This window comes from Eschrichtius robustus, chromosome X (assembly GCF_028021215.1).
Source record: "Eschrichtius robustus isolate mEscRob2 chromosome X, mEscRob2.pri, whole genome shotgun sequence".
Taxonomy (NCBI): domain Eukaryota; kingdom Metazoa; phylum Chordata; class Mammalia; order Artiodactyla; family Eschrichtiidae; genus Eschrichtius; species Eschrichtius robustus.
The window spans coordinates 21,714,231-21,728,705 of NC_090845.1; the positions used below are offsets into that span (position 1 = coordinate 21,714,231).

Sequence of the window (14,475 nt, forward strand, 5' to 3'; positions counted from 1 at the left end):
TGTTCTGATAGCTTCTCTGGACTGGGATTTTGTTCATAGCCTTTATGCAGCATTGCTATACCTATGTGCCTGGAAGGCACATATGTTGGGCAAGTCACGTGTCATCTCTAAACCTCAGTTTTCTCATCTGTAAAATAGGGATAATTATCGTCCCTACCCTATAGGGGTGCTGTAACAATTAGATAAGATAATGCATGTAAAGTGCTTGGCACAAAGCCTGGCATTTAGTAGAAGCTTCAGTGTGTGTTGGCTGTTTGATTACTATTACGCCGCAGAGGCATTTAATCATGTTACCTGGTGAGAATGGAATCAAAACCATAAAAATAAGATGAAACAAAGGCTCTTTTCCTCCATGCAATCATAATACATTTTCTCCTGGAGAGGTAATAAGGTTTATCACTTTCCTTCACTATATGGAACTGAAGTCCATTTCATATTTCAGAATTTTTTGAGCCAGGTACAGTATTACAAAACTGGGTCAGGATTCCCTGATCTAGACTTCACAAACCTTACTGCAGCCTCAGGGTGGGGTGCGAGCTATCTGTGCTGCCAGCCAGCTATACATAATACGTGGTTACTATCTATATGCAGCTCTCAGGAGCAGCACGGAATACTAGAATGAACACTGGACCACGAGCCAAAAGGCTGGGAGGCCGCTGCTGCCTCCACCTCTACTTTGCTTGAAGGACTTTAGCCACATCCCTCTCTGAGCTCAGCTTTCCTCATTTCTTAATTCAGGGACTTGGACTGGGCGACGGGTTCCTGCCACCTCTGAGGTTCTGTGATTCATCTACACGCCCATCCAACACGTTTGATTTTCTCTCTGAGCCGCAGCCAGGTTTGTTGTCACAGAAAAGCAACGGGCTCATCCACACTGACTACACGGTTCCTTGAGCTAAGTGGCTTATCCACAGGCCGTTGAAAGAGCGTGAGCAATAACTTTTGGAAATGGCTCGACATGCTTGGATGGGTTACTGAATTCAATTTAAAAGAACAGACAGTTTAATTTATTGAAATAACCAGGGCTTTATGCTCTATAAGATACCAAATAACCACTTTGCCGGAATTCTTTTCAGCCACTTGTTCTGGTGCCACTTGAACCCGACATTTTCCATTTTGTTGCCCAGTTTGTACGAAGCCACAGAGCCTGGACTCCCAACGCTCCCTGCCTCGCGAGGACAACTAATAATGACTGACTTGTGATTCCTGAACCCTTCCTCATTCGGAGGCACGGATGATCGATTTGTGTAAGCTGCTGGATAACTGTGGCTGCACATACTTATAAGCATCTAGTTTTGTAGAAAAATCGCTCTTGGACAGTATGTTTCGGCGGGTGGAAATTCTGTACGTACGGAGAGTTCTTATTTTACTCAACTCCATGCGCGCCTCGGAGTCCAGGCCAATACAGTCATCCAGACTCGCGAGCATCACCTCCAGCAACTGTGCTGCCCTCTTTGCTTTTTAACAGCTTGTTTTGCTTGTTTTAAACATTGTTTTAACCGTCGCTCTATTATTAAACTAACAGCAGCTCTGTGGGAACAATACAGCAGAAATACAAAAGGAAGCCAGAGACTTTGGGCTTTACTTAAGCAGCTGTAATTTCTCTGGACAATATAAAAAAAAAGCGGCTGTTAAGGTTTCTAATGAGCATCTGTAAGGCCTTAATAAAATGAAAGTTGTAAAATGTTAAAACAAGAAAGCATTTTCTCTGGGTTTAGCTTTTCACTGCCTCTGCCCTCCTTCCTTCCCTTTGAGCAGAAGACAACTCTTGCCTTTTGTGAGGGCAGATCTCCCGGAAATCCTTCACCCAAGTCTGAGAACTCTAAAGGGGGAGGTTGGGGTGAGGAGAGGGAGGCGAGGCAGCTCCTTTAGAAAATGTGAAGCTCACTCACTACCTGTGTGCCTTCGTCAACTTATGTTACCCCTTTGGACACTGGTTTCTCCATCTATAAAACGGGGATAGTAATACATCACTGGGCTGTTATATGGATTGGGTGAGACAAATGTCAAACATCAAGAATACCACGTGGCGTATAGTAAGTGATTAATAGACAGTGGCAGCAGTAGTGTGACGTGCTGGTCCTCAGAGGGTACGGGGTGGCACACTTACATTTATAAAGCTGACATTCAGTTCCTTGGCTGTGTACCCTCTCTGGAGATTGCGTCGGGCATAAACATCATAGTCACGGACAATCCTGGTGATGATGTCTGATGTTGAGATGCCTTCCGTTCTCTGCGTTGGAACAAACATTCCTGTTCGAATAGGAAAGACAGAATAAAGAAAAACAACTAAGGTGGCCCCAGGTGACCCCTTTTCTTGAATGGCCCTCCTTTCCAGGACAAAGTGGCAGCTCTTAGGTGTGTCAGTGAGGCTTTCACATCTGGCCCCAGCTGACTCTGCCAGGCTCAGTTCCGGACACTCCCTCCCTGCCATAAACACTGTGTGTTCGTCATCCTAGACCTATTCCCTGGATGCACCAGGCGCTCACCCGTCTCCCGACATTTGCTCATGCCAAGCCCTTCTTTTCTGCCCCAGATCCCCCTTCCCTGCCCACAGCATCTGCAGAGTTGCTCCTTATCCTACAGGGTCCGGGTTCAAGGCTATGCCTCTGCAAAGTCTTTCCTGACATCACCAGGCAGAAACCACAGCACTTAGAATATAAACTTGATTTCCATTAACAAAAGTATTTTAGATATCCGTCTCCTTGTAGAAACGGAACATTCTGAAAGCACAGGTTATGCCTTGATCATCTTTGCATTCCCAGCACCCAGCTCAGTGCCCTGGTGTCTAGCACATGGAAAGTGCTCAATAAATGCAAATTAAATGAATAAGTGAATGGAGAATAACAACCGAGTCAACGAATTAGATCACAGCAACTCCCCTTCTTCCCCTGGGAGTTCTGCGTCACATTACAGCGAAGGATAAGAAAAAGGGTGGACTATTTTTGTTGTCTCTGATTGAAAGACATGCCCAGGGGATGCTAGATGATTTTATCCCTCTAAGAACAATCTACTCCGAATGGTGGTTTCACCACTCAAAGGCCCTTTCATCGAGACTCTGTGGGACTGAGTAAAAACAAACAAGCACAGAGGATGCCAATTCCTCATAGAACTTCCTAAAAGTCCTCAAAGATATATTTGGGTGTACCAATACAGGGCCATAAAGAAGTCACAGATGTTATCAAAGACAAGAATCTGGTGATATCAAAGATGACACAAATAGATGCAAAGATATACCATGTTCTTGGATTGGAAGAATCAAATTGTTAAAATGACTACACTACCCCAGGCAATCTACAGATTCAATGCAACGCCTATCAAATTACCAATGGCATTTTTCACAGAACTAGAACAAAAAAAAATTTTAATTTGTATGGAGACACAAAAGACCTTGCATAGCCAAAGCAATCTTGAGAAAGAAAAATGGAGCTGGAGGAATCAGGCTCCCTGACTTCAGACTATACTACACAGCTACAGTCATCAGAATAGTATGGTATTGGCACAAAAACAGAAATATAGATCAATGGAACAGGATAGAAAGCCCAGAAGTAAACCCACGCACCTATGGTCAACTGATCTATGACAAAGGAGGCAAGACTATACAATGGAGGAAAGACAGTCTCTTCAATAAATGGTGCTAGGGAAATTGGACAACTACATGTAGAAAAATGAAATTAGAACATCCTTTAACACCATACACAAAAATAAACTCAAAATGGATTAAAGACCTAAATGTAAGACTGGATACTATAAAACTCTTAGAGGAAAAGAGAGGCAGAACACTCTTTGACGTAAATGACAGCAATATCTTTTTTGATCTCCTAGAGTAATGGAAATAAAACACAAATAAATGGGACCTAATGAAACTCAAAAGCTTTTGCACAGCAAAGGAAACCATAAACAAAATGAAAAGACAACCCACAGAATAGGAGAAAATATTTGCTAACGATGTGACTGACAAGGGATTAGTCTCCAAAATTTACAAACAGCTCATGTGGCTCAGTATCAAAAAAACAAACAACTCAATCAGAAAATGGGCAGAAGACATAAATAGACATTTCTCCAAAGAAGATATACGGATGGCCAAGAGGCATATGAAAAAGACGCTCAACATCGTTAATTATTAGAGAAATGCAAATCAGAACTACAATGAGATATCACCTCACAACCAGTCAGAATGGCCATCATCAAAAAGTCTACCAACAGGGAGTTCCCTGGTGGCCAGGTGGTTAGGATTCTGGGCTTTCACTGCCATGGCCCAGGTTTAATCCCTGGTCAGGGAACTGAGCTCCTGCAAGCCGTGCAGTGTGGCCAAAAGTAAATAAATAAATAAAACACGCTCCTCTTAAAAACAAAAAAAAGTCTACAAACAGTAAATGCTGGAGAGGGTGTGGAGAAAAGGGAACCTTCTTGCACTGTTGGTGGCAATATAAATTCATATAGCCACTATGGAGAACAGTATGGAGGTTCCTTAAAAAACTAAAAATACAGTTCCCATATGATCCAGCAATCCCACTCCTGGGCATATATCTGGAGAAAACCATGGTTCAAAAGGATACATGCACCCCAATGTTCACTGCAGCACTGTTTACAAGAACCAAGACATGGAAGCAACCCATATGTCCATCGACAGAGGAATGGATAAAGAAGATGTGGTACATATATACGATGGAATATTACTCAGCCATCAAAAAGAATGAAATAATGCCATTTGCAGCAACATGGAGGGACCTGGAGATTATCATACTAGGTGAAGTAAGACAAAGACAAATACCATATCGCTTATATGCGGAATCTAAAAAAATGATACAAATGAACTTATTTACAAAACAGAAACAGACTCACAGCCTTAGAGAATGAACTTATGGTTACCAGTGGGAAGGAATAGATTGGGAGACTGGGATTGACATATACACACTGCTATATTTAAAATACATAATCAGCTAGGACCTACTGTACAGCACAGGGAACTCTACTCAATATTCTGTAATAACCTAAATGGGAAAAGAACTTGAAAAAGAATAGATACATGTATATGTATAACTGAATCACCCTGCTATACACCTGAAACTAACACAACATTGTTAATCAACTATACTCCAATATAAAATTAAAATTTTGAAAAGAATCTGGTTTATGCTTGCACTTCTGTTGTCAACTGAAATGACGTGTTGGCAATTGAGATCTTTCTATCTAATATGATAATGGTCACTCAGTCAGAGATATCAGGCATGAGACAGCATGATGGACAGAGCCTAGGGACAAGGGTGCTGGGTCCTCCGTTTGTACACTTGGGCAAGTCACTCAAGCCTCAGAAGGCAAGTTACTTAACCTCAGCCTCCAAAGCTGAGAAATGAGGTGGTTGCACAAGATGACCTTGGCCTCACCTGCCGCCTCCCTCTCCCTCACTCCTTACGTCCAATCAGTTTCCTTCTACTCACCAATCTACTTCCTAAATGTCTCCCTGGTTCACCCACTTTTCTCCATCCTCTATCTAAACCAGTCTAACCCCATCTTGTTCAAAGATTACAGCAAGAGCCTCAAAACCAGTCTCCAGGGATGTCGCTTTTCTGTCCCCTCAATCTACTCTCCACGTAGCAAGAGCCGCAGAGCAGTCTCAAAATATAAGTCAGATACCTGCTCAACATCCTTCGTTGGCTTTCTACTGTCCTTTGTATTTGGATTCAAATCCTTACCTTGACTCTGAGGCAGTTTGCCTTCTCTCTTCCCTGTGCTTCTCTCCAGTCTCATCTCAGACCCGCGTTCCGCCTTCCCTCCCTAAGCCAAGGCCCCTGTGCCACGCAGATGCAGCGGGCGCCCTTCTCATTGTTTTCTGTGGAGCTGAGCAACAGGCTGGCCCTGCCTTGGCCCAGTGGCCCTGGACCTCAGTGTCCTCCAAGGGCTGCCCCCTCCCCTCACTCTGCCACATACTCTCCACCTGGTTAACTCTCGGCCGTCCACTGGGGTTCACCTTTAGCATTACTTCCTCAAGGAAATCTCTCAAAGCCCAGACTGGGTCTTCCTGCTTATTATTCTCTCCCATGGTCCACTGCTCTCTTCCTTCAAATATTCCCAGACAACTTGTTCCATAACCGCCTTTCCCACCTGACTATCAGCTGCCTGAGGGAAGGAAGCGCTCCTGCCTTATTCTCGTCTGTATCCTCAGCACTGGGTGACAAGCAGGCACCAGGAATATTTGTTGAATGAGTGACTAGATGCACACTGATGTCTGAGTGCCTTTCCAAATCCAGTTCTCTCGGATGCTGTGGACAGTGGTGAATTTGTCAGCCTTCCAGCCCCCACCAGGGCGTCCCTTTGGAGCTTTCCTTCGCCGCCATCTGCACATTGACAGTATCGGCAGCAGGGTGGCCCTGCTGTCACAGACAAAGCATCCAGTTTCTAATATACTGTGGCTCAGAGGGCAGAGTCGGGGTTGGCCCCGAGGCCGGAAACTTCTTTTAGCACCTTCTAAGAAAGCGGACTCAAATAGAAAACTAAGTAGAAGGCAGAGGGTGCCGACATATAAAGGCATGGATATAAATAGCACCCAACTGTGCACGGGGCTCTAGTGGGCAAAGAACCCTGAGGGGTCCCAAGCCAGGGGGCCTGAGACAACTTCCTCACCTCGGCGAGGGCAGCCGGGAGCTTCCTGGGGAGGAGTATGGCCCGTCTTTCAGTAGGCAGGCATTTCACTCACAACCACGGCCGGCTGAAATGTTAAGGAGACTCTCTCGCCACTAACTGATTTTAGCAAGTCACTCAGACACTGGTGACGTGAGCTCACCGTTTCTTTGAAGCCACAGGGTGAAGTGTCTGCGGCAGAGTAACTGAAAGTTGGGGCTGGGGAGAGATTTGCTTTGGCTGGTTGGGAGGTAGGTCTCTGAAAGAAGCCAAGCCCTCTGCTGACATAATGAGGCACCCAGCTTCCTCCAAATCCTAATTATTGCTCTGCTAAAAATATTCAGTAACGAGCGTGATCAAAGAACCTTTTTCATCATGCTTTTCAGAACTGCGGCATTTGGTTATGGAGCTATTTTAAGAAGCAGCGAAGCACATGTTAATGAAGGAAACTTTCAACAGTAGTAGGCAATATTAGAATGACGATGAGTAATGTGGACCTTACAGTCTACTTCATTTAAGCTCCATCTTTTCATCCAGCTTTGCTGGAGAATTTTGACATGTTCTGACAAGCAGAGCAGAGGGCTGTAAAGTTTAATTCATGCCCTCGATATCTCTGGCTTCATATAAAGTGATTTTTGACTTTCAGAATGAACCTCGATTAGAGGATAAAAGCCAAATGTGGATGCTGACGCCATTTCTGAGCATCTTTCTCCCACGACGAACGCTCTGGCCTTCGCTACCTGGGCCCCAAACAGATTTCTACCGTGGCTCTCCCTTGGTGAGGAATCAGCAGAGTAGATCAATGGACCACAAGAAAGGGTCCTTGTGCCTATGAAAAGTCACACGTAAGTCTTATGCCTGTGCTCCCAGAGCAAGTAAAATGCCACCTGGCTATTCAATTTGGAAGTGGGAATTGTGGTGGATTAAAGATGGGCACGATTCCTGTCCCTTGGAATCTGAGCTGGCCTTCGTGACGTGCTTATAACAAATAGAATGTGGCATAAGTGATGCTGGGTGGCTTCCAAGGCCAGAACCAGTGTCAACCCCAGCTGAGCTCCCTGTCAACAGCCAGCACCCACTGCCAGCCACTTAAGTGCGCCATCAGGGACCTCCAGCCCAACTGGGCCAGTGTCTGACTACAACCGTTTGAGAGACCCTGAGCAAGAACCACCCAGTCAAGCCCTTACTGGAATCCTGTTCCACAAAATCATGAGCAAAATTAAGTGGCTCTTTTTTTTGGCCATGCCGTGCAGCAGGCAGGATCTTAGTGCCCTGACCAGGGATGGAACCTGTGCCCCCTGCATTGGGAGCATGGACTCTTAACCACTGGACCGCCAGGGAAGTCCCTAAAGTGGCTCTTTTAAGTCACTAACTGCAGCAATAATTTGTTATGCGACAATCGGATGATCAATTGCTTAGAGTCAGAAAAATATTGGACCTGTTTCTACACCGAACAACTAGAACTTGAGGTTTTCCTGATTCCTAAAATCAGGAAAGTAACTTTCTCTTAGCTCACTAGAGGCTATTCACCCAGAAATAAAACCACCAGTAAATGCTTGTTGCTGCTCTACAAGGCAGTCGAAGAACTGTCACCCCAGGACATGCTGACTCAATTAAACCTGGGGGTAACCCCTGGGGTAATTCTGGGTGAACCAGAATCCCTGGTCTGGATTCATGCTACTCTAAGTGAGCTTTATGAACCTGCAGTAGCTAACAACCTGGGAGCTCATTAGAAATGGGGATCTTAGGTCCCACCAGACCTACTGAACCCAAATCTGCATTTGAACAAGATCCTGCCGGGATCTGTAGGCACAGTGACACTTGACAAGCACTTGTGTATACCAGGCCCTTCACGACAACTTTAGGAAAGGAGCAGCTTGCTCACAGCGCAGATCTTACAAAGACTTAAAAAGGTAATACTCGCCCCATGCCATAACCCATCACTGTGTTACTGACACATCAGGCAGTTTCTCCCCCTCCTCCCTCCTCTCCAACCCACCAAACCCCACCTCGCCATGTTTCCTAGCAGCCTTCCAAGTCTAAAGCGTATGGGGTTTCCTTTCTTGGAACTCCTTACAAACAAGACTGGTATCTGAGAATGTCAGGCCTCCCGTTCTTACCCAATGCTCCTGACCACCAAGGGAGCCCTTTCTAAGAGAACAGTACAGACCTGACCAGCTCAGGGTAGCAAGGAGTTCCCCCAGCTGGCCCCAAAAGGATGTGAACCAACAAAAAACTCCATTAGGGAGACTGAGTACATTATACATAGCAGAATAAATTTCTGATATATTATCCAATGTCATTTTCATTTCTGGGGATGATGTCTGTCCTGAAGCCCTCTTCCCACTGATGCTGAGACCTCCATCACCTCAGGGGAAAGCTGATGTAGCTGAGAATACAGGAGACTGTGTTCAGCTTTTGACTTCTGAAACAAGCTCTTCTGAAGGCTCATTTCCAAAAGAATAGTTATGAAAGGTAAGGCTTTCACTTGAAAGAGCCAGGCTTTGAGGACTGCAGAAAGGGTTTTCTACATCCCAGGAGTGTCCCTTTGGTGATCAAGAACCAGAGGCTGAGTGGTTCAGGGTATAGAATGTTTAACTGTAAGCCCTGGAGTGGGGAAAGACATGAAATTAACTCAGGGGCAGTTTCCTGCCCTCCGGGGAGAAGAAAGCCCTTCCTGACGTTGAGGGAAAAGCCCAGGGAGCGATCAGAAGCAAGAGAATAGAAGCAGGTCCTCTGTCTTGCCCTGACTCAGGTTCAAACCCCAGGGGGCAGAGGCAAGGAAGAGACCCCCTGAGCAAGCCCAGAGCAGAGGGGCTGGCACCCTGTTTACCTCGAGGAACTGTGGGAGGAAATGGTCCCACAGAGGCCCCGTGCCAACATGCGGAGGCCTCGGTGGAGCATTCCTCAAGGCGAGCAGGTCACACAGGGCCTCATGTGGCTCCCTCCCACCGCCCTCCAGTAATGGTGGAGGACATGTTAGACGTTCCTGGGGACCCTCTCAGGGAGCACTGACGGTAGCTGGGACTTGAGATCAGCATGACTGCTGGGCGGCACACCTGTACTGCGGGGAGGGGGGTAGTGAGGCAGAGGCTGTGGCAGAGACAGGCCAAAGAGGGACGTGGCTGGGGAACAGATGGAGGCGGCGGCCATGGGGATCTGGTAGCCGGGGATGATGGCTGAGCAGGTCTTGATACCCCACAACAACAGGTCAGCAGGGCCAGCTCCGCACCCCATCCAAGCCAGTACTCAGATCATGCCAGGAGAAAAAGGCCACAAGTTGAGTCCACATGGTCTAAGTGCAAACCTTGAAGAGTCTGAATTACTTCAAGTGTCAAGAGTGGGTTTATTTTTTTTTTTTTCTGTCATCGGTGGAAACGGGAGCTCCTAAGTCTGGTTACAGAAATTCCTCTTGCCCCTTACCCAGTTGTCCTTCCCCCGCAAGAGAGCTGTTCCTGGCACTCCCCCGCCTCCGAGTGGCATCTGGCTCCCTGTGACGCACAGAATGAAGCCTAAACCAACCGTCCTGCCAGTTTTTCTCTCTGCTGCCACCTCCACGCACCCTTTACCACATGAACATTGTTGATTTTCCCCCAATACGCTGCACTTCCTCATATACTCCCACCTTTGGACACACCTCCCATGCCTGCTATATATAGCAGGCTTCTAATATTTTGGTGTAATTATTTATATCTGGCTCTGCTCTCTGTCAAGGGTGAGGGCTGTCTTATTCATCTTTGTATCCCATTTTCCCACCAACAATTTCAGGCTTGTGGATGCACTCAGTGGTTCGTGTGTTAATCAACGAGAGTCAAAACCATCCAAAGACAGAATGGGCTGCCTTGGGAGAGAGGAAGCTGCCCCTCATGGGAGACGTGCAAGCATCAGTTCTCCCTGGATCTGGCAGTGATGCCAAAGAGGAGGTAGAAGAGTGGGTGAGTGACCCTTAGGAGCCCGTTCTACCTTCAGACTCTGAAGGTCCCTGGATACCAGGAAAAGGCTGTAGCGGCAGCAGGCTGAGGGTGAAGGATGGTGGGACCAACATGGGTGGAGTCCCAGTGGCCTCCAGGAAGGGGCAAGATGGCTCTGATGCAAGTGCCCGCAATGGGGGCAGCTCAAATATAAAGTGGCGTGTATTCGACTTCTTGAAATCCCTAAGTAAAGCATATGGTAGCTCACTAAACTACAGTATCTGTACCATGCCAGCTAATGGCTTAATGTATATAGGAAAGTATGCATGGATGCACCTACAGTACCTATAGATGAGATGTATGGTAGAAAATAAAATAGCAGAAAATAAACTAAGCCATTAAAAATCTACTTCTGCATCTACCTTTAGCTAAAATACCAATTCCAGCCCATCCCTTCCTCAAACTCTTCCTCGCTCCAAGATTCTCAGGCAGCAACAGGCTTATGGGAACTTTATGGAAGGTGGTCTGATGAAGGAAGATGGATGGAGAAACTAAGGAATTCAGGTTACCGTACTGCCTCCTCAACCTTGGACAGCTCCACTTATAGAGTCAGAAAAACCATATCTGATCCTGTAAGAGGATAGAAGTAATTACCTTTACCCCAGCTGTCTTTTTAAGTAATCCAAATGGATATAATCTGGGGAGGCTGGGTATTTTATTTTATTTTATTTTTTTTAACATCTTTATTGGAGTATAATTGCTTTACAATGGTGTGTTAGTTTCTGCTTTATAACAAAGTGAATCAGTTATACATATACATATGTTCCCATATCTCTTCCCTCTTGCGTCTCGCTCCCTCCCGCCCTCCCTATCCCACCCCTCTAGGTGGTCACAAAGCACCGAGCTGATCTCCCTGTGCTATGTGGTTGCTTCCCACTAGCTATCTATTTTACGTTTGGTAGTGTATATATGTCCATGCCACTCTCTCACTTTGTCACATCTTACCCTTCCCCCTCCCCATATCCTCAAGTCCGTTCTCTAGTAGGTCTGTGTCTTTATTCCCGTCTTGCCACTAGGTTCTTCATGACCTTTATTTTCCCTTAGATTCCATATATATGTGTTAGCACACTGTATTTGTTTTTTTCTTTCTGACTTCACTCTGTATGACAGACTCTAACTCCATCCACCTCACTACAAATAACTCCATTTCATTTCTTTTTATGGCTGAGTAATATTCCATTGTATATATGTGCCACATCTTCTTTATCCATTCATCCGATGATGGACACTTAGGTTGCTTCCATGTCCTGGCTATTGTAAATAGAGCTGCAATGAACATTTTGGTACGTGACTCTTTTTGAATTACGGTTTTCTCAGGGTAAATGCCCAGTAGTGGGATTGCTGGGTCGTATGGTAGTTCTATTTTTAGTTTTTTAAGGAACCTCCATATTGTTCTCCATAGTGGCTGTATCAATTTACATTCCCACCAACAGTGCAAGAGGGTTCCCTTTTCTCCACACCCTCTCCAGCATTTATTGTTTCTAGATTTTTTGATGATGGCCATTCTGACCGGTGTGAGATGATATCTCATTGTAGTTTTGATTTGTATTTCTCTAATTTTAAAATCCCAGCAATGACTATTTTGATTCCTGGTGATTATTTGAAACCCTGTGACATTGACAGAAAACCTCAGCTCAGGAAAATGATGAGTATTGGGTATAGCCGAGACTACTTTTCCATTATACATTTGCCCCAAAGAGCACCTATAATTTGTGAGTTTTTGCCTGTTATAAAGTAGAGCAAGAAAGATGCAAATTCATAGATATAATTTCAAAGATCTTTCAGATCACAGTCATTTTTGAAACAAGTCAAAGAGTGAGCCCTTCCATCTTTCACGGAGATTTTGTTGGGCTGTGAGGCTAAGATGGTTTGGAGTAACTCAGCACTTGTCGTCAGCATCTCCTTCAATAAAGAGGTGTGCGAGGGATTCAGAGGCCAAGATGCCAGTGAAAAGCCAACACATTGGATGAAAGGTCCATATCACTCAGGCCAAAATATCACCCTTACATCTAAATAATATGAACCACTCCACAAGACAGAAGTGTGTGCCCGCATTATCTAGGTAAATGGCTCCATTCCCCGTGTGTTGGGAAGAGCCCCTGCACACAAAAGGCTTCCATCTTAAGCTGCCTCCCCATCGTACTCAATAAAAGCACTCTCTTGTTCAGCCAGCACTTAAGGAGCACCACAAATGTACCAGGGACTGTGCTGGGGACGCAAAGATGGATGAGTTATGGCCGTGGCCTGTGGCACTTCACTCTAGCTAGGGACACACACCCACCCCCACACACACACAATCAGGAGAAGGGAGCTGAAAAGGAGGTCCACGTGCGAAGAGTGTCTGCCTCTGAAGAGGGCGGGGGGTGTGCTGAATCATGCCCCAGGGAGAGGGTGCATGTCCGGGTTGGCTCCTCAGCTGGGCCCTGCCCAAGATGCTCAGAGGAAGGGCATTCCAAGCCCAGAGAACAGCTGGAGCAAAGGTATAAAGCAGAGGTGTGTCTGGAAACCAGGACAGATTCCGTGAACCTGGAGTGTAGAGCGTGTGGAAGGCAGAGCACAGAGCTGAGGCTGGTGAGACAGGGAGAGAAACCCAGTAACAAAACCCAGGAGTGGGGACTTCCCTGGTGGCCCAGTGGTTAAGACTGTGCAGTGCCAATGCAGTGGGCACGGGTTCGATCCCTGGTCGGGGAACTAAGATCTCACATGCCCCATGGTGCGGCCAAAAGATATTAAGAAAGAAAAACACACAAAAAAACAAAACCCCAGGAGTGGTCAGAGAGACCAATGGGAAATTAGAAGGTCCCAGAAGTGTCCCAGAAATGGAAGCAAAGACAAGAGCGTCTAAGCAAAGAACACGGTCAGCAGTGTCGTTATGCCCAGAGGGGGGACTGAGCTAAGGCCGCTAGATTGGGTGGTCCAAAGGGCATCTGAGAACTGAGCAAAGATGGGACAGAAGTCAGAGTGCAGGTGACTGAGGAATGACAGTTGCCACTAAGAGGAGGACCACGCAAGGATGTCAGTGAAGGTAGAGGCAGGAGGGCGGGCAGAAGGAAAGATTTGGGTTTATTTGTTTTTGTAGACTTCCACGTAAGCTGATAAGAAACTACTGGAGAGTGAGAACCTTGGATCACAATGGGAGGAAGAATAAAAGAAAACATGCTCAGGGAAGGGAGAAGGTAAGTTCAGATGATTGGTTAGCCTGGGACAGAAAACATACCCACCCCTCTTCCTCTGGATGCAGGAGAGGAAGCAAGGATGCAAGGACGCAAGGAGTTATGGGTAAATCAGGGCAGGAAGGGGAAAAAGAGGAGGTAAATGTTACCAAGGAGCACCGAGCATCCCGCTGAGGCTAGAAACCACAGATCTTCTATGATGCCCCAGGAGCGATTTCCCTGGAGTCAGAGCAGCGTAGGAGTAGGAAGAGTACTTGATGAAGGAATTAATTCCGGGGAGCCCGCAATGGAAGGCAACCTCCCTCTTTCCAGTCCCCCAATAATTCCCTGGGGCCAACCAGACTCTCTGACCTGAAGAGAAATGCCTAGTGACAAATGGGACAACTTCCAAAGCTCAGGCACCATGTCTGCCTTCCATGACATCAGTTAACTGTTTCAGGAGGAAACAGGTGGCCGAGGAATGACAGTTGCCACTAATTTTTACTTGACTACCACAAATATTTATCCATTCTTTCTTTTTTTTTTTTTGGCCTCTGCATGTGGTACCTGAGGATATTATTATCATGTGACGGGATGACATATGGCAGGACTGGACTTGGGAGACGAGGAGTCCAGATCATTAATTAGCCAGTTATCTCTATTCTTCTGGAAGGAACTTTCTTGGGAACATAAAGTAATTTCATTGTTAATGAGGAAAATGATTGCCCTTT

At 46.1% G+C, this 14,475-nt stretch overlaps 1 protein-coding gene across 3 annotated transcripts in view; it reads right to left on the bottom strand.

The window, feature by feature from the left end:
• The window catches only part of PCYT1B (phosphate cytidylyltransferase 1B, choline), a 139,668-nt gene that overhangs the window by 45,472 nt on the left and 79,721 nt on the right, over positions 1–14,475 (bottom strand). For all 3 annotated transcript variants that reach the window (XM_068533627.1, XM_068533628.1, XM_068533629.1), the window contains exon 6: positions 2,111–2,253. In XM_068533627.1, coding sequence (XP_068389728.1) covers positions 2,111–2,253 — 143 coding nt within the window. The remainder of the gene's footprint in view (positions 1–2,110; positions 2,254–14,475) is intronic.